The 19,097-nt window shown below is 42.3% G+C and overlaps 2 protein-coding genes and 2 non-coding genes across 4 annotated transcripts; all 4 read right to left on the bottom strand.

Annotated features, from left to right (window-relative positions):
* Positions 1 to 352: 352 nt before the first annotated feature.
* Positions 353 to 6,003, bottom strand: zgc:114188 (40S ribosomal protein S17). Its single transcript, XM_012867632.3, has 5 exons — positions 5,930 to 6,003; positions 4,582 to 4,733; positions 4,361 to 4,466; positions 2,330 to 2,395; positions 353 to 478 (listed from the first exon to the last, which is right to left on the bottom strand). Exons 1-5 carry the CDS (start codon positions 5,930 to 5,932, stop codon positions 401 to 403), a joined length of 405 nt encoding a protein of 134 aa, XP_012723086.1. The 5' UTR covers positions 5,933 to 6,003; the 3' UTR covers positions 353 to 400.
* On the bottom strand, positions 558 to 685 carry LOC118557332. Its single transcript, XR_004927810.1, has one exon. It is a non-coding gene; the product is annotated as a small nucleolar RNA SNORA71 (small nucleolar RNA).
* On the bottom strand, positions 2,651 to 2,777 carry LOC118557330. Its single transcript, XR_004927809.1, has one exon. It is a non-coding gene; the product is annotated as a small nucleolar RNA SNORA71 (small nucleolar RNA).
* A 3,512-nt stretch (positions 6,004 to 9,515) lies between the features above and the next one.
* sh3gl3b (SH3-domain GRB2-like 3b) lies at positions 9,516 to 18,933 on the bottom strand. Its single transcript, XM_012867648.3, has 10 exons — positions 18,755 to 18,933; positions 16,420 to 16,488; positions 16,260 to 16,332; positions 15,057 to 15,200; positions 14,752 to 14,885; positions 14,429 to 14,587; positions 12,990 to 13,093; positions 11,636 to 11,760; positions 10,091 to 10,144; positions 9,516 to 9,905 (listed from the first exon to the last, which is right to left on the bottom strand). The coding sequence occupies exons 1-10, from the start codon at positions 18,797 to 18,799 to the stop codon at positions 9,694 to 9,696; spliced, it is 1,119 nt and encodes a 372-aa protein (XP_012723102.2). The 5' UTR covers positions 18,800 to 18,933; the 3' UTR covers positions 9,516 to 9,693.
* Between the last annotated feature and the right edge of the window lie 164 nt (positions 18,934 to 19,097).

The following is a 19,097-nucleotide window of genomic DNA, read 5'->3' as shown; positions in this document are numbered from 1 at the left end:
CTTTATCCTGAAAATTAGTGCAATTTACTGTGATTTTTCAAGCTGTATGCACGAAATTTCGTTCTGTACGCACTTTGTGCTTACAGAACGACAAAGCTGTCTAAGTCTAAGTCAATTAAAACAAAATGAGAAAAACAAGAAGCTAAACTCCAGAGATGAGAAATAAGATTCTACAGAGTAATTTGCTTTAAAATTTGTTTGAACTTTAATGATGCAGCTACATCAGGACTCCTGAATACAATAAAAACAACGATCTGAGAAGTGACAGGGTTTATTTCAAACTCAACCTAAACTTATCCGGTAAAAACATAATTTAAAAAAACACCAGAAATCAGCAGTCCTGCACAGCCGAGGCTTTTTGTCCCAAACGGATTTTATTAGGAAGAAAGTTTACAGACGTCTAGACTCCCCGGGGCTGCTTGAAGTTCATGCCGACAGGGGGCTGGGTGACCTGCAGGTTGGACAGGCTGCCGAAGTCCTGCGGGACGGAGAGAGAAGAGAGACGGTGAGGCCGGCGCTGCTGCAGGACAGGCGAGCAGCTTCCTGCCGGCGGGTTCTGTCCGAGAGCGTCAGGGTCTGAGAGGAACCAACACTCCTTCAAACACGGGAAAGCTCTCGGTTTATCTGCCTGTATTAATAAATGACCGCAGCCACAGGGACGCTGCCATCACCTTTCGATACAGGGTGGAAGGAAGAAGCAGAGAAAACACGGACCCACGAGGACAGAAGGAGTCGCTGAGTTTAGTTTTATTCATTCTGGAGGGCAACGCTCCACAAGTGTGGTTCTGTTGGCCCCCAAAACATAAACTGTTCTTATCTGATGGCAGGGCGATATGGCTTAAAAATGCAATCTCTGATTATACCAAATCTGATTAATTGATTTTTTTCCCCTCTGTTTATACAAAAAGTTTCAAGAAATTATTTAAAAAATGTACTTTTCTGTCTGTCATTTTATCTAAAAGTTGACCTGAATTCAAAGTGCAACTAAATACAAGCTGGAAAACAAGATGGCCGCCCTGCCGTTGTAACGAAGAAAATTAAATGTTTGCTTCTGGCAGTTTTACATAATGAGCTGAGAACAGGCTTCACTTCTGCAAACAATGAATAACATAAGTAAATATGTAAATTAAAGTGCCTCGTATTATGGGAAGAAAAAGTTTCCTCTTGACGACATTTTCCTAAACATAGTCAGCATCGCTGCGATTCTCTTCATGGAAGCCCAATGAGTGCATTGACAAAATAAAATCCAGATTTTCCAAAAACCTTGTTTGCAATTTTATTGTGTAAAGTAATAAAAAAAAAAAAAAAAGCACAAACAAATTTTTCTAGTAAAAAACTATTTAAAATTAACTTTAAAAGTTAATGTTAATTAGTTTCACAGGACAACATAAGCCCTGATAAAAAACAGACAGAAACCAGGTTCCTACATAGTTTAAGACTTTAACTGAGTTCAGTCCACCTTTAACTTTGCTCAAATCATAAAAAACATTTAAATCCAATTTACTGCCTTTTACTTCAGTTTAGGCAATAAACAGAAAACTTGCAAAAAACTCAAACTGTGACGTTGGTTTGGTGGCTGAAAAGACAGATTTAACATTTTGAAACCAGGAAATTCCAAAGATTTCCTTTTTTTTCTTCTGGAAAACAAAGAGTGGTTGCAGCAGGTTGCGTGTTCCCCGGTTTGAATCCCACAGATTGCCTCTCTGCCCCAGAATGCTTAGCAGCCCACGGCTCCCCGAGGGACGGCTTAAATGCAGAGGACACCCGTCTCTGTCCACCGTCTTCTGCTCATCAGGCGGTCGGGGCAACAGGGCCGGGAGACAAACCCTGATTTGAGCCGCTTGTGTGCAGGATCTTGTCCTTCTGGTCCTGATCCAGACCCAGTTACCATAAACGAGGGTCAGAACGTCGACGAAGCAGTAAACGGACCAGCTTCTTCACAACACGTCTGTAGTGAAGCTTCCAGCGGACCCAATAAGGCCTCGTTAAGAGTGATTAGAGAGGCGCTAATGAAACACGCAGCGGCGGCATCAGTGAGCGTCTTCATCTCCAGTTCAGAGCGTCCGCCTGGGACCGGCCGCTTGATCCGACACTCGGCTTCCTGCCGCCGGTTTCACTAATGAGCTCTGAAAAGGCCCGCCGCGCCGCTTAATTAAGCCACCTGCAGCTTCGCCTCATTACGCCACCTTTAATCTTCAGGTTTGCAGGAAATAAAACTTTTACAAGTCGTTTGATCACGAGTGACGACTCAAAGGACCGACTCTGATCTCATCTCACCAGAACAGAACCAACGGCGTTTTAATCCGCAGTTAAAAAGAAAAAAACTCACCAGCAGCTTCAGCATCTCTTTGGTGTCGGGATCAACCTCGATGAGCTCCTGGTCCAGAGCCGACACCTGTGCAGGTAAACGGAGAGCAGACGGTCAGAGATCCAACACACAGAACCGGCAGGATCCTTCCAAGAACATCACTGTGTCTGTAAACCGTTACTCCTGGTTTTTATCTGACCTAAAGCTGCATTAAACAGTTAAACTTTAAACTAACATCTCAGAAAAGACGCAGGTGTGAAGATCAGATGATTCTCAGCAGCTTTTAAAACTTATAAAAGTTCAATGAAGAAATCGGGTTTCTAACAGAATGAAGGTTGATTTTGTCTGGGAGCGTCAGGGTTCAAGAGGAACAGGAAGTCCTCCAAACACGGGAAATGCTCACAGGTTGATGTACCTGTAGTATCAATGACCTGGCGACACACACGCCATGATCACTTTCGATACAGGAGCCGCTTGGCAGCAGCAGAATAAACGGAGTCTGCCACCGGACGACGGACAGAGAAACACCGGATAGATATTAAACCTATAAATGATGTTCTTGATTTAAAGAGAACAGAAATAAACTGCTTGTGTGTTTGGACTGGACTGTGACATTCACGTTAAAACTACCGTATTTTTCAGACCATAAGGCGCACTGGATTATAAGACGCATTAAATATTCTTCCCAACTGTGTAATATCACTCCACACCACAAAAAAAAGGGAACTACAAGTAACATTTTCTTGAAATTAGTCTATTTTCCCTTGATTTAAGCAGGTAAATAAGGCTATTTGCCAGTTGAACAAAATTGTTGCACATAAAAAACATTTCATCTCCATCATCTTATTTCAAGTGCAGGATATCTAATCATCTTATTTTAGGGGTAAAAATAAACATTTCATTGGCAGATAATCTTATTTAGCAGCTCAAATATACTCATTTCAAGAAAATTCTACTTTTAGTTCCCATTTTGCAGTGCACCCCTTAACGTCCACAGCTCTCTATCCTCTCTGACAGGAGGACAGAGTAGCTGGACTACACTGCCCTGTTTCTATCATGAGGCCAAAATAAATGTAACTTTAATATTAATTAACCGACTAGGTTTATTGTTGCCTTACATGAATTCACTTCTAGTTTAGACATTACAGTCAGGCAGTCTTGTAGACAGCTCAGGGGTCCTATCAGGTAGTGATACAGTGTGGCCTAATGCTCAAAATATCCACTGAGCAGAGCGGCTTCATTTACTGACACATTTTAACAGATCTTTGAGCGCATTGTATCACATAAAATCAGTCAGAAAGCACAACGGTAATCATATACAAGATGCACCATCAATTTCTGAGAAAATTTAAGGATTTTAGGTGCGCCTTATAGTCTGAAAAATACGGTACTGAAGTTCCCCGTTAGTTTGTAGCAGCTATTTCTACAAAGTACATGTCCATGTAAACAGGAACGTGAAAGAACTGAAGCCTGAAGGAGACGTGGGAGCAGTGAGGCAAAAAAGGACAACCATGAAATTAACGAGGGACAAAATGATGGATGTAAGACCAAACGAATCAAAGGAAGGAGGATAGGACACAAGGAAATAATGAAAGACGAGGAAGGAAATAATAACACACGGCAGAATGGTCGTAAAGAAAAAAAGTCATGAGGCCATAAGAAAAGATATGAGACGAAATAATAAGACTTTGGTTCTTCCAAATCTTGTTTCTTTCCCCACATATAACCCTTGAAATCTCTAAACTGCTCACTTTCCAAGACTGCTTCAGTTTCCTGCTTCAGAGAAACTTCAATCCGACATGGCAAAGTTCAAATAAAAGCAACAAATTGGTAAAATTAGCATCAGGCGAGTCAGAGGCCAGAAGTGGGCCTCCAGACAGGTTGACTAAATCCATTTAATCAGCCCACCAGAACAATCCTTAACGGTCTCAGCTATTAAATAAAGCTAACTTCTCTTTCTAAAGACCGACTCACTCCTGCCTCTCTAAACTTCGTCACCCAGACACCAAACATAGTCTCGTTTAGGAGGAGGACGACGATGCGTTCACTGACCTCAGGAACGTAGTTGTCCCTCCTCTCCCTCTCCTCCTCCTGCAGCTTGATGGAGATTCCTCTGACGGGACCCCTCTGGATCCTCTTCATCAGATGCGTCACATACCTTCAGGAGCAAACATTCAAAACGCCAAACGTTGAACAATCAACAAAACGCTGATTTTGCTCCTTTTATTCTGGCCTCCATCACTCTACAAACACCCCCGCCGCCACAGACTCACCCAGCAATCTTGTTGCGGAGCTTCTTGCTCGGGATGATGGCGATCTCCTCGCACACCCTCTTGTTGGTGTGGAAGTCACTTCCCAGCCGGGTGTAGTATTTCTCGATGATGACCCTGGCGGCCTTCTTCACCGTCTTGGTCCTGACTCGTCCCTGCGGAGGCAAAGGTTTCAGAACCGGTGATCAGGGAGAGCTTTTCGTCCACAGCTAAACACGTCACCACCGGGCTCACGGAACAGCGAAGAGGTGCTGCGGGTTCTCGCAGAACATTGTGTTATGGAGAACTTTAGTACTCATTTAACGCACGGATTAACCTTTCCCTTTTGCAAATGAACAAAACCAGGAAGGAGTAACAGAACCTCCACGTCATTTCTGACCGTCTACCTGCAGAACTCTGGTCAGGAGTCACCAACATGGCTCCCCCAGGGCCACATGTGGGGCCCTCATGCCTCCAGTGAGCTGCATCCAAAATGTTTTTTGTGCAGTTGCTCTTCCTTTTAAATCATACTTGTATTTACCGATTTAAAAGCATTAAAAACGTGTTTAGATTACATTAAGTTAAGGTGAGCTCCGGGTCTTTAGTTCAAAGGTTCAGCACAGGTAGCCCTTCCTATGACAGCACCCTGGTTATGTCATCATTACTGCCCCCTACAGGTTAAACTGCTGCCACAAGGCATCATGGGAGCATATTTTACTGATACTGCAATCAGGAATAAAATCCCACATCTTCACAGACGTTTTTAAAATCATCAGCAACTCTTTTTTTTTTTAAACAAGGAGAAACCTAAGATCTGTATTTTAAAACATTTAGCTTTAAAAGCTGTATGGAAAGCACATGACTTTACTGAAATATGTCCTGATAACCTCACACAAGAAAAAAAAAAAACTAGAAATAAAACAGCCGAAAATAAATGTCCCGACATGCGTCTCCCTATACCCGGCAAACAGCGACGCTTCCCCCGCAACACAGCCGCAGGACCGACCCACCCTCCGGTTACCGCAGCCGCTGTCTCCCGAGGCCAACCAAGAAGCTTCCAGCAGCTTTCGTTTAGCAGCAGTTTAACGCCATTATGAGTCGACGTCAAACATATTTAAGAACCCGACACCTTCGCTCCTGTCTCCGCCTGACCCGACGGGACTCCGGTCAGAACCCGAGGCTCATTCAGACTAACGGCGGCTCGGATTAATTGACAATAATCCGCTTGGATTGTCTCATCTAAGCTCAATACGGAGGTGAATCGATAACTTTAACATTCCGGAGTTCGTCCGTAAGAACACGAGGAAGAATAAACGGGTATAACGGGAGGATTGGTGTGGATAAAACCGAAAGACGTGAAAATATCACCCACCATGTTGGATCGGCCTGGTAGAAGAGGCCGAGAAGACTTCCGGTGGAAGTTTAAATCCAATGGCTGAGGTTTAACTACAGCGCCACCCCAAGGCCAAGGAGCGCAACTACAAAAATAACATAAAGGTCTTAAAATGTCACTTTACGTTTTATCAGTGGATTTTATTTTTATGGAGTGTTGTTGGGGCTTCAAAGAAAGTCATAATTTAGAAGTGGCTTGAGAAATAAACATATCCAAAATGTATAAAAATTGACTGATTTGATATATAGTATTTTTTTTCTAATTAGTTGCAACCTCAGTATTGTTTGTTGCTGTTCTGTTTTGTTTTTTTATGGGTTTTTTAGCATCTATATTGTATACTCTGAAAATCATTGACAAAACAAATCACACTGCAGTTTTGTTCTTCAGCTTGATCCCTTCTCATACTGTAAAAGGACACTCAAACTCAAACTGCAAAGCATTAATGTATATTTGAGTACAAGTTTACTTTAACTTCTTTATTTGGTATTTATGTTATTTTTCTAGATTTGTTATCAGGGAAACAATGATTGCATTGCACACATACCTTGATGTTCCTGTGCAAATGGTAAACAGTATACTATATACAACCAACAACAGTTTTTTCTTCTTTTTAATTGAACAAAAATCTATATTTCAACAGCTCATTTAAAAACACTGCCCTAAATTGCATTAAACTACGTATGTTGCTTGATTTCTGTTTTTAGGGCACATTGATTTGTTTTGTCCTTACTTTGGTTGCTCTTCAACAGCTGATCAAAAACAATGTATTCGGTAAAATCTTGGGAGAATACAAAAAGATCATTCACAGCAGTCAGTTCTGAGCTTATGTCTAGAGCAGCTTTATGAGGAGCTCTTTCAAAGTACGAAAAAGGTCAGGGAAGAACAAACAAAAAATCAGCTTTGCCTTATGCTGCTTCTGACCAGTAAATAAAAAGGAATTATATATACAAAGAGACTCACAGATTAAAAATCACCACATACTTGAGTTTATTTCAAATTTTATTAAACCGTCCTTGAAGAATTCTTTTTGTGCCAGTAAGGCTGACAGATGTGACTTTCATGAATACAGAAAAAGAAACTTGTCAGATTTGTTCTTTTCCAAGAAAAAGAAAAAAAAATTTTCTTCATGCCTCCTCCATATGAACAAGAATGAACCACAATGTGTAATGATCTAATTTATTTAGTGTAAAACAAATCCACAACACTGCTTATCAGCTAACATACATTGTGTAGCTTTGCATTTAAGGGACAGTCCAATACTTCAGTAACTACACTGAGCATTATTGCGTGACTTATATACTGTTTCTGTCTCTAAAAGACCTTTTGTAGCTTATTCATACTTGTAAAGCAAATTAAATTATTGAATACCTGTGGGATTAGTTCTTTTTTTTTTTTTTTTTTTTTACAATCAGCCAAACCACAAGTTTCCCTGATTTCAGCCTCTGCAGACCTCAAACCTTTATGCGTCATTTTTGTATGTGTGCTTTAACCTTTAAACACCTCATAGGAGGTCCCATGTATTAGTTTGAACAAAAAGCACTGTACTTAAACTAAATAATGTGGTAGAAACTTAAAGTATGAAGGCCTTGACTCTATGGTGGCATCAGCCATCTTCTATGGTGTGGTTTGCTGGAGGAGCAGCTGATCTACAGCTGAGAGGAAGCAGCTGGATAAAGTCATCAGGTGGACCAGTTCTGTCCTGGGATGCTGCTGGACCCAGTGCAGGTGATGGGAGGCAGAAAACTGTAAGGAAAATATCATCACTGATGGACAATGTCTCCCATCCCAGGCATGGAGCTGTTGCAGAGCTGGGGAGCTCTTTCAGTGACAGACTGCTGCACATTAGATGCCATAAAAAATTGTTTTTTTCCGCAGGTCGTTCCTCCCAGCTGCTGTTAGACTTTATCATCTCTGCTGCTCACAATAGAATCAACTAGTGTTTAAAACATGATTGCACAGGTTCTGATCTGATCATGAATCGTTTACACTGTCTCTCAGATGCTATGGTACGCCTGCTCACGATGCTGCATATTATCTCATCTGTAAATGGTCTGGTGTTTCTGAACTGATTTGTCACTGTTTAACTTGAATATTTCATCTTTTTAACTGAGTATGCCATATTAATCAATAACTGTGCAATACTTGCTCGTATTTATTTATTTTTTTCATCCTGGCTTTTCTGATAAGATCATTCTCTGTTGCTTTAGAACTAACTTTAGATTAACCTTTTCATTACTAAAGTTGTGTAACTTTGTGTCTTTGCCATAGTCACGGCGGAATTTCCCCGTAGGGGACAAATAAAGGAATTTCTTATCCTAACCACATGCCCAGAGGGAAAGACATCAGCAATGATCTTAGAGAAGCAACGGATGCTGTCTATTGATCTGGGAAGAGTCATAAGGTCAGATAACATTTAGAAGTACTATAATTATTAGAAGTCCATCATTCCACAGAGAAAAAAAATTAAATTATTGAAGATAGCTGTTCAGTCTTCTAAGGAGTGGACATCCCAGCAAAGGACCAAAGCTCCAGGACCACAGAGTTAACCGTGAACTCCTCTATACACCAACACGTGTGAGGCCACCTCACACGTGTTGGTGACCTAATGGCTGGAAAGGTAAAGCATTGGAACGTTTCAGTAAAAGCCCAGAGCTGAACTTGAGGGAGTGTCATGTCGTCTTCATCATGCCACTCCTCCTCATCTCCGTGTTAATTAAGCTGTGGACCATACCTGTTCCTTCCACACACCTGTTTCCTGGTCTTCATAAACTCTCACAGACAGCCGCAGAGTACTGAAAGCTTTCAGCTAGTAGATGTTCAGCGGCGGTCTTCATGTTTTCCACGTTTTTGATCATTTTCTAGATCTTCCTGTCTTGCCAAGCCTTTGCGGGACACCTGGGCTTCTGTTCTCCGGAGCACGAGTCTTGCCAAGCCCCCTTCTCAGCTCTGACCACCCATGTATGACCCAATCCTGGCCAGCCTCAGCCATCACGCTTGTTTCCTCTGCAGTGAGTAAGCCAGCTCTCACCTCTGCCGGGTCTTCCGCTTGGATCTCTGATTGTCATCCAGGTCTCCTCGTTAATGAACCTTTTAAACGCAACACTGTATCTGGCGTGAACATTGGGTGCCCTGCCCGTCCGACTCCTGGCAGGTACGGACCTTCAGAGAGCCGCGCAGAAACTAATCTCTGCAAACATCGGTGAGCTGAAGCAACACTGGAAAGACGTGTGGGCCGAAATCCCTCCACAGCAATGTGAGAAACTGATAAAGTAATAAAAAAAAAATCACTACAGAAGGAGCTTCAACCAGCTGTTGGATACTAGAGGGGTCTTAGTGTCTCACACATAGCTTTGAAATTTTATCATTATTTAAATCACCTTCTGACCCGCCGAAGTCTGATTTATTCTAAGGCATAAAACCTTAGAACTTGTAGACGATGCATCTCTGAAGACACGAAAATTAAGCATGAAATCAGGTGCGGCGAGAAGTTATGTGTCAGCATCTAAAAAGGCTTTTATGTGATGTCATTTCTATATTTGTGTACTTCATAAATTACGGCTTAAGACAAAAGAACAAAAAGAGAATAAGGAGGATTTTCCTGAAGGCACCCGTAGCTGTAGAGACTTTGACCCTGTCTCTCTTCAGAACTGACTGATTCATTTACGGAAAAGTGCAAAACGAAGCTTAGAATCTTGCATATTTATCAGAAGTGGGATCTAACGTGGGAGTCTGATGAGACGCGGTCATGGTAAGGGCAGAGGCACCAGCACGTCCACGTAGCTGACCGGAAGAAGCCCGGACCGGTCCCCGAGCGTGCCCTGGTACCAGCTGGCGTCAGCCCGACCCGTGAGGATGATGACGTCTCCCTCGCTGAAGTCCAGCTCGCCCTCGTGCCTCGGCGTGAAGGAGTACATCGCACGGCAGCAGGGCTGATTCAGGACCAGCTTACAGTCGGCTGAGAGAAAATCCCAGAAAACCGCAGTTAATCTTTTTCGGTGATTTGCTCCCAGACGTTGGATTCAACTCAGGTGAAAACACTAAAAATGAAAACTTGACTATTCGAGAGGGGAAACAGCTGGACCCCTCAGGGGGAATCGGTGCCTGTTAGAAACCTGATGAAACTGTTTGATGTTTTCTCACCGTAACTTGAGATGGGGCTGCTGGGTCTGGACGGTACCACCGGGAACGATTCTCCTGAATGCAGATTAGGTGAAGACAGAAACAAGTCTTACATTTTCCAGCTAGTTACACAGAAAGTATTCACAATTCAAGCTTAAACTCAAAAGTTTTCCCAGCAGAACATTTCCCCAAAGCCTCACACCGCCACCGTCGTCGCCTCCCCATCTTCCCATCATGCATCTTGGTGCAAGAGACACACAGACTTAACCATCCACATTTAACAAACAATATCTGATCCACAAGACTAGACCTCCTCTGTTCCCTGCAGTGACGGCAGAAGCACCTGCAGCCACCAACTCAATGCTTTATGAGTTCAGGTGCTGCGCAGATCTCTTTATATTCTGTTTAGATCAGATTTTTCATTTTTCTTAGTGCGCTATTATGTTTTTTTGAACAAAACAGTTTTTTTTCTGCTGAACATAATTTTAACCAATTATGAAAACCTGCCTTTTTTTGCTTCAATGTTGTAGTTCAAGTTCAAGGATGCTGAAGTTACAAGTGGATAAGTCAAAATGTTTGGATCTTGCCATACCATATTTATTTCTAAAGCACTTAAAATACAACATGGCAGCTGTACAAACATAACAACATATAGGACATTTTTGACCAATCTGTATAATCTGACCCAATCTGTATAATATAATTGAACTTGACTTTGTAAAGTGCCTTGAGATGACATGTTTCATGATTTGGCGCTATATAAATAAAAAAATTGAATTGAATTGAACAGAGAACAACAATTAAACAGTAAAAACAAATAAACGAAAGTAGAAATCAAACCATCATAAATACCAGGAAAAAGAGCAATATTAAGATGCAGATATAAACTCACTCTGGGTTGAAAGCCAAAGAGAAAAAATGTGTTTTCAAACAAGTTTAAAAAACAGAAAGAGATGGAGCCTGCCTGACTTTCAGCAGCAGCCTATAAATCCAGAGGAGCCAGAGCTGCAAAGGCTCCGTCGTCTCTGGATTTATAAAAGGTATTCGGAACAGCTAAAAGTATCTGGTTGGACGATCTAGGAGCACGTGATGGTATGTAAAGGTGAAACAATTCAGACGAATAAGAAGGGCTAAGACCATTCAAAGACTTAAAAACAAATAAAATAACTTTTAAATGAATGAGTTGTACAGTACACCGTCCCTCAGCAGACTAAAAAAATGGCTGAAAGGGGTGGAACGCTCTGTGGGGGGGGTGAAGTGCCTCCTTAAGATTTAAAGAGACGGCGCCCAAAAGAGCGGCTCTCAGATGAACATCAGAACAGGGCTAAGGGGCAACAATAACGAGGAATTCAGACCAAAGTGTCATTTTTCAACTTTATATAGACCAGAACTGATTAAAAAATTTTTCCTTTTTAACCTAAGTAAGATGTTTTTCAAAGTTCAGCCGATCAGTTTGTTTTTCCAAAGAGACCCACAGCACTCACAGAACCAGGACCAGAATATTTCCTGTTTTGCTTTTGTTCAGATTCAACAACCTTCAACATGTAGGAAGCACCTGGGAGGTACCTGAGGGCCGAGGAGCAGCAGCTGACAGCCGGTGGTAAAACCCGTCGGTACCGCTGTGGTCGTCTCGCACTTGGATCTTTTTGGATCTGAACCGCCGCGCCGGTTTGTTACTGGCAGCGGTCAACCTGATGATGTACAACGCAGCATACACAACACATTTAAAAAGGGAAATGTAAGAGAAGACATTCGATAGGTTGGTTCTGATAGTCGGACATGGAAGAAGAAATCAATACAAGTCATTATTGCTTTAACGCTCAGGAATGTGAAAGCTTTGAAGAAATTCACAGTTATTGTGTAAAGTTTCAGGTTCACAGCTACTTTATTTGTACCCATAGAGAATAATTGTTTTGCAGTGGTTCAAAATACGCTTACACACAATAAGACCAGGTGTCAATATCACCAAAACCATAAGATATGGCAGTGCTAACAGTGCGCAAGACTCAAATGAAATCCAAGGACACAGAAGAGGACGGTGAAGTGCACAGACATCTTGGAGGGCAGGTGCTCCATTGGAAATGAGGGACACCTTGTGCAGCACATGGAGCCGCCTGCTGCCTTATTAATGTGAGATTTACCTATTACAGACACGGCTTGAACGTCACGTCTGTTTAATAATGTGCAAAACACAACCGGTTGGTTTCTTCAACAATCAAATTGGTAACTGAACAAAGTGTCAGAGTCAGCTCTAGACAATCTGGTGCCCTGGGGAACATCTTCCACTGCGCCTGCTGCACAGTTCTCTAAGTCTCCCTCCAAATTTACATAAACTCACACAAGAAAACAGATGACTCTGTCTTTCATGTTGTCTTTCATTAAAAAAGAAAAACAAAACAGAATATCCAAATAAATTCCCCCCTTTTTTAATATACATTAACATTCATGCTTTGCATTGACCGTTTATGGTTGAATCTGGGCATGTAGAGGGCAGAACCTGAGGCGGTACCAGGTACACATACGTTCAAGTACAGGTGCGTGCTGGTGTGCAAGGTTTTATAAATCAGAATAGTCTTTGCCGTGCACAGTTTTTTTTTTTTTGGGACGTACATACAATTTTACAATAGAATGAGTATTTTTACCCCTAAAATAAGATAATTAGATAATACTGCACTTGAATTAAGATGACCGAGATGAATTGTTCCTATTTTAAGTGCAGAAATATTATTCCATTGGCAGATCATCTTACTTATCTGCTCAAATCAAGGACAAATACACTAATTTCTAGAAAATTGTACTTATTTTTAGCCCTGTTTTTGCCGTGTATCAGACTGAATATAACAGCTCACATCTGGATCACCTGGGGGGCCGCCTTGAACAGCTCCTCCTCCGCAGCATGTTGTTGCGGAGCCAGACTCACCTGGCCTGCAGGTCGCCTTGGAGACCCAGCAGGATGCGCTGGGCGTCGTGGTGGAAGTGGAGCAGCGCGGCGACCAGAGCCGCCAGCTTGCCGAGCCGATCCACCTGTGGGGAGAAACATCAGGTCGGATCGGTCGGACAGCTGCTTTGCTCCATGCATGAATCATACGTAACTCATCATTTCCACTTATGTTGTTCTTTGTGTCGTCAGTGTTAATCAGAAAAGGCCACATGAAAAAAATAAATGTTTTATACAACATCTTTTGACTGCAACACATCACTCAGGGTTTAGAAAGTAACCAAATTACTGCCTCGATGGTGAAAGGAGAGAGCAACCCAGCCCTGTTTACAGCTTTGTAGCTGAGCCATATTATCCAGCAGGAACGCCATTCAAAGTTAAAACGTCTCAAAGAACGTTGGACTCTATCTGACCATCATTTCAAAACCGTTTACAGGTTTTACACAAACCCATTTTAAGTTTAATGTTTTTTTTTTATATTTTAGTATATAACGCCATTCAAAGTTAAAACGTCTCAAAGAACGTTGGACTCTATCTGACAATAATTTCAAAACTGTTTACAGGTTTTACACAAACCCATTTTAAGTTTAATGGGTTTTTTTTTTTTATATTTTAATATATAACGTTTGTCTTAGAGTGACAATGTCACACTGTAGATTCTGGCTCCGTAAAATATTCAGAAACCTTTTGATTTAAACTGCATTCCAGCTTAAAGTTTCATATCCACGTGTACAGTTAATACATCAAAACACAGGTATTTTTCTCTACTTTCACCCAGTGTGTCTCCCACTGCTGCAGAGTGCACACAAAAAAATATATAATCTAGTTTTACCTTTGACTGGTTGATTGAGGCCTTAATTGTTGTCTGTGTTTTTGTGCAGCTATCTGATGGAAATAGTGGTCCTGTGAGCTCCCCAGAAAAAGAAGAAAACCACCATGACAACCAGTGGTTCAGCATTTCTCTGTTATATAGACTCAGAAAAGGAAGCAAGCGCTTTATTCTTCAAATTTGTCTTTGTTAACTGTTTGAACAAAAGTTGATAATGTGATTAGTCCTCCATAAAAAAATAATTTTCACACAGCATTTTAAATGCATACTACAAAAAAACTTGTGTTCCTTTTTTAAAGTTGGAGAGGAATCACAATTAGTTAGACATTTTAGAAGATGTAAAGAGTGTTTTTTTTCGATTAGCTGGATATGAGGCTGCAATAAATTCCAGATAAAGTTGTTTCCTTGCAGCATCTCTGAAAGCCTTGAAAGACTATCTGGAAACAAGGAAAGCAAGTCATGAAGAGTTTTTTTATGTTAATTAGGCTCATATGCTCAGTAAACATGACTCGTGGTGTCCGATAATACGGGTGGAACAAAACTGAAGCTGATCAGGGACTGGCAGTAGCAGAGACAGCTGAAAAAATCTCACGTCACTCTGCAGCAGGACAAACATGCTCCTCTCTGCCAACTCTTTGGACGTGATGAACTTGTCCCACGCCAGCCGGAGCTCCTCTTCAGCCACTTTTCCTCTTCGTCTCTTCTTGTAATCAAAATCCAGCCGGCGGCCATTCACCTTCCTCAGCTGGTACTGAGGAAACAACCAGAGAAAAAACGAGATCAGATAAAACTGAGGTATTGTACAAGGTCCATCTTCAGAATCAGAACTGATTTATATTAAAGTTCAAAAGTTCAAAAAAAGCAGCAAACGACCAGTGATCGTTTGAGCACGAGGAGATTTTCCCGCTGCCTCACCTTGATCTCCTTCATCTCCGAATGTTGGAGCTCCTGCAGAGGGTCGATGAACGTCTGTTTGATGCTGACATCCAGAGCATCCTTGGCCTGAGCGACCTGCTCCAGAGCTCCACCCACGGCCATCAGGGCACCGCCTGACGAGGAGGCGAGGAAGAGGAGGGCCGCACAGAAAAAAACAACAGGCGAGTCAAGACAAGGATGGCCAAAATGAAGCTGCAGAAGTTCCAGTAAATCTGCTGGTGCCTCATTAATCAGTTTCAGATCAGGACACAGATCTAACACGTTTTTTGTGAAATGCTTGGTACCAAATTCAGAAGCAGCTCCGAGTTGCTGGCCGTAGAACGACATGCACTCCCCCAGCATTCCTTCTGTCTGCGGGTATCCCATCGTCCTCACCTGTCCTCGGATCCTGGACACGGTGCTCAGCATGCTCAGTTTAGCTCTATAGGCTACGGAGACACAGAGACGCTCCAGTTTCATTTCCTTCCTTCATTCGAAATTTGCCTCATCAGCTTAATCTGAAATTCTAGCATATCAGGATGCAATGCATTCCAGAAAAAGTTACAATTAACGTAACGTTCTCATTCCTTCTCCCAGGATCTCTGCCACTGAGAACACCCGGCAGTGAAGAGTTTCAGGTGTTCATTTTTGTTCCGTTCTTCCTGCAAACATGTCTTACGATGCAGGTATATGAGCAGAATGTGGTTTTCCATTGGCCTGCTGAAAATGCACGGAGGTCCATGGAAAAGATGTGGTCCTGAAGGCTACGTTTGCTGCTTTAATGTTTCTGCAGGGATTTTCTGCATTGATGCTTCCATCCCAGACAAGGAATAAGAGCTTTGCTATAAGGGCATGAGAACAAGCGCCTTCCATTGTTGGGTCAGGCTGCAGGGACTGGCTGGATGTTCATTTTCCTCATCGCAACAGATCTGGAATACTGATCCTCGCGACCGCAGTCCACAATCTCACTGTCTGACAGTCCATTTCAGATGCCTTTGAGCCAAAAGAAGTGGTTACCGCCTCTAAAAGACGTAACAAACGGCTTCTTTTTTGCACAGTAAAGTTTCTGAAAGTAGCTCCTCACTGCAGAGCTGGACAAAGATTTCTCGACCTAATCCCTTGTCTACGAGGTTCTATCAGTTTCATGATTTTCTGCTCTGGAGATGGAGGAACATGCCATTTCTTTTTATCTTTCTGTGAGGAACATTTTTATTATTTCGATGATTTTCCTACAGGTTTGGTGTCAAATCGAGGATCCTCTACCTTCCATTAAGACAGGGGGGATGCTACCATTATTTGAAATATTCCTCATTATGTCTGCATCACACAACCTGCCAAAGATTTACTTATTGTTTCATTCCTGCAGGCGGCACATTTCTGTCAGAATCTGTTATACCTAGGATTTTAACGTCTTAACTTTAATTAGATATAAATAGGACGTATAAATCAGATGTTTGTTGGACAGTGAGCTTGATGGCAGCCAGGCCTCTGTGGTGAACTAGCGGTACCTGGGTTTGGCTGGAGGAACTCTGTGGTTCTGGATAGCAGCTCTGCCAGCAGAACCCTGATCATCGTGACAGCCTGATAAACACACACACAGGAAGAAGTTAATCCATTCGCTCTGCTCTGAGGAAGGCTCACAGCGCCCACGCGACGTGTAGCATTCACCTTCTCCATCTTTAGGAAATCTTCGTCCAGCTTGGTTCCTTCAGCTCCCATCAGACGCTCGTTCAGGAGCTGCAGACGTAAATCATGTTCAGAAAAACTGGGGAGTTTTCTAAAATCAAGCAAAAAAAAAACTTTTTTTTTTTTTTCAACGATTCTTCTACAAACAGAAGCACAAAGCAAAAAATGAAACATTCAGTATGACCAGTCTTAAACTAGAAGGAAATCTGGAGTTTGATGTAACAACTTATTAACCAGTATTTAACTCCAGAAGCTCGTTGCAGCGCTTCTTCAGAGGGAACTTGTGTCCCTTCCTGCCGACTCCTCCTCGTGATAGCCCAAAGTTTCCAACAGATCTGAAACCAGCTCTGAAGTAACACTGACTGAGGTTCTGGGCACAGATTTGCATCATACATACATCTACAAAACTTTGACTATTGCGTAAAAGTTATTTTATATATTTTTTGTCAGCCATCTGAGAAAGTGAAACTCATATGGAATCATTACACATAGAGTTATTTATTCCAAGCCTTTGCTTCTTGCAATTTTTATGATTATGGTTTACAGATAATGAAAACCCCAAATTCAATGTCTCAGAAAATTTAAATACATTGAAAAAGTTCATTATTAAAAAGTCATGATAAAACACTCTAATCAGCAAATCAACTCAAAAACTCCTGCAAAGGTTTCCTGAGCCTTTAAACGGACTCTCAGTCTGGGTCAGTAGGCGACACAATCCTGGGGAAGACTGCTGACAGGACAGAGGTCCAGAAGACCGTCATGGACGCCCTTCACAAGGAGGGGGAGCCACAGAAGGTCATTGCTGAAGAAGCTGGTTGTTCTTTATCCAAGCATATTAACAGAAAGTTGAGTGGAAGGAAGAAGTGTGCTAAGAACAGGTGCACCAGCAACAAGGAGAACCTCAGCCTTGAGAGGATTGTGAAGCAAAATCCCTTCAAGAATTTGGCGGAGTTTCATAAGTATTAGACTGAGGCTGGAGTTAGTGCCTCAAGAGCTAAACGGACAGATGAATCCTACACATGGGCTATAAGCATCTTCCCTGAGCTAAGGAGAAAAGGAACTGGACTGTTGCTCGATGGTCTAAAGTTCTGCTTTCAGATTAAAGTAAATTCTGCATTTCATTTAGAAATCCAGATGTGGAGGAGGAGTGAAGAGGCACAGAATCCACGTTGCTTGAAGTCCAGTGAAGTTTCCTCAGTCAGTGACGGTTTGGGGTGCCGTGTCATCTGCTGGTGTCGGTCCACTCTGGTTTCAGAAGGCCGCAGCGGTCTTCCAGGAACCTCTAGAGCACTTCATGCTTCCCTCTACTGACAAGCTGTGTGGAAATGATTTTATCCTCCAGCAGGACTTGGTACCTGACACACAGCCAAAGGTACCAACAGCTGGTCCAAAGAATATGGGGTTCCTGTTCTCGACTGGCCAGCAAACTTCTCTGGGCTGTTGTCAAGAGGAAGATGAGAGACACCAGAACCAACAAGCTGATGACCTGAAGGCATCCATGACACCTGCACAGAACCACAGAATGATCGCCTCTATGCCACGACGCGTTGATGCAGTGGTTCATGCAAGTAGAAACTGACATACTTTTCAGAAGACTGACATTTCTGCTTAAAACATCTTTTTAGATTGGTCTAGACTCTAATGTGATATTCTAATTTTCTGTAACATTGAATTTTGGGTTATTGCTAGCTGTAAACTATAATCGTCCAAACTGCAAGAAGTAAAAGCTTGGGATATTCTACTCTATGTGCAATGAATCTCTATAATATAATATATGAGTTTCACTTTCTGACATGGCTGGCAAAAATGATTACACTTCTATACATTCTGCATTTTTTTTTTTTGATATACCTGTATTTTGCCATCCTAAATCGGGGGTTTTAAACCTGGGAAATAAAATGCCAGAGATTTAGGTGTGTATATTTGTGTATTTGTGCAGTTTTGCATCTAATCCAGGTTGCAAAGCAGAAACCTGCATGTAAAACTGCATCTGATACCGAAGTTAGGAGTGCAAACTCTGGCGCAATGTTTATGCCTCTGGTCAGAGAGCTACAATTCAAAGAGGATCAACCGGAACCAGAACACGGACGTACAAGTGCAGGGAATAAACGGAATAGATAGAATAATCTCATAGTGAGATTACTGTATTATCAGTAATAAAAGTCTTAATAAACAGATAAATATATTTTTCCCTGAGCTTCTCAGGTGGAGCATCAGTTCCAGGCCTTGTGTCGCAGCGACGCGGCGGAGGACCCGCTGAGCCCAATAAGACCCAGATCCTGACGCACGGCTCGTTTTAACCTGGTTCAGCTCTCACCTGGCTGGCTTTGTGGAGCTGCTTTTTCATTCCGGAGACGGACATCTTGGTCGCTCCGAGCGGCGGAGCTGCTGCTGCCGCTGCTGCTGCTGCCGGGATCCGGCCGGACAGCCTGCAGCCCGCAGTCAGAGAGCGTCTGCAGCCACCTGCCCACACCTCCGCGACCAGAACCAGGCCAGGACCGGAAACAACTCCGCTTATCATACCCAGTCAGGAGGAAGTCAGCAGGCAAAGTTTTGTTGCTTGTAACGGGTTATTTAACTGTATATTGCCAGAAACTATTGACAAACAAATATTTTAAATACCTTTAGATTTCAGCGTAAAGGTTAAATCTTTCTCTCAC

This window comes from Fundulus heteroclitus, chromosome 2 (assembly GCF_011125445.2).
Source record: "Fundulus heteroclitus isolate FHET01 chromosome 2, MU-UCD_Fhet_4.1, whole genome shotgun sequence".
NCBI classification, from domain to species: Eukaryota; Metazoa; Chordata; class Actinopteri; order Cyprinodontiformes; family Fundulidae; genus Fundulus; species Fundulus heteroclitus.
The sequence above is the reverse complement of the archived record's forward strand: the minus strand, read 5'-3'. Positions and strand labels throughout refer to the sequence as shown.

Excerpts from the sequence above, each read along its gene's own strand:
- sh3gl3b (XM_012867648.3), bottom strand. The coding sequence starts at position 18,799 with ATGTCCGTCTCCGGAATGAAAAAGCAGCTCCACAAAGCCAGCCAG. Across the intron at positions 16,489-18,754 it reads AGCTCCACAAAGCCAGCCAG|CTCCTGAACGAGCGTCTGAT; the intron begins GTGAGAGCTGAA and ends TTACGTCTGCAG. Across the intron at positions 14,886-15,056 it reads CGGAGCTGCTTCTGAATTTG|GCGGTGCCCTGATGGCCGTG; the intron begins GTACCAAGCATT and ends CCTCCTCGTCAG.
- zgc:114188 (XM_012867632.3), bottom strand. Across the intron at positions 4,467-4,581 it reads CTCCGCAACAAGATTGCTGG|GTATGTGACGCATCTGATGA; the intron begins GTGAGTCTGTGG and ends TTGCTCCTGAAG. Across the intron at positions 479-2,329 it reads AAGAGATGCTGAAGCTGCTG|GACTTCGGCAGCCTGTCCAA; the intron begins GTGAGTTTTTTT and ends TCCGTCCCGCAG.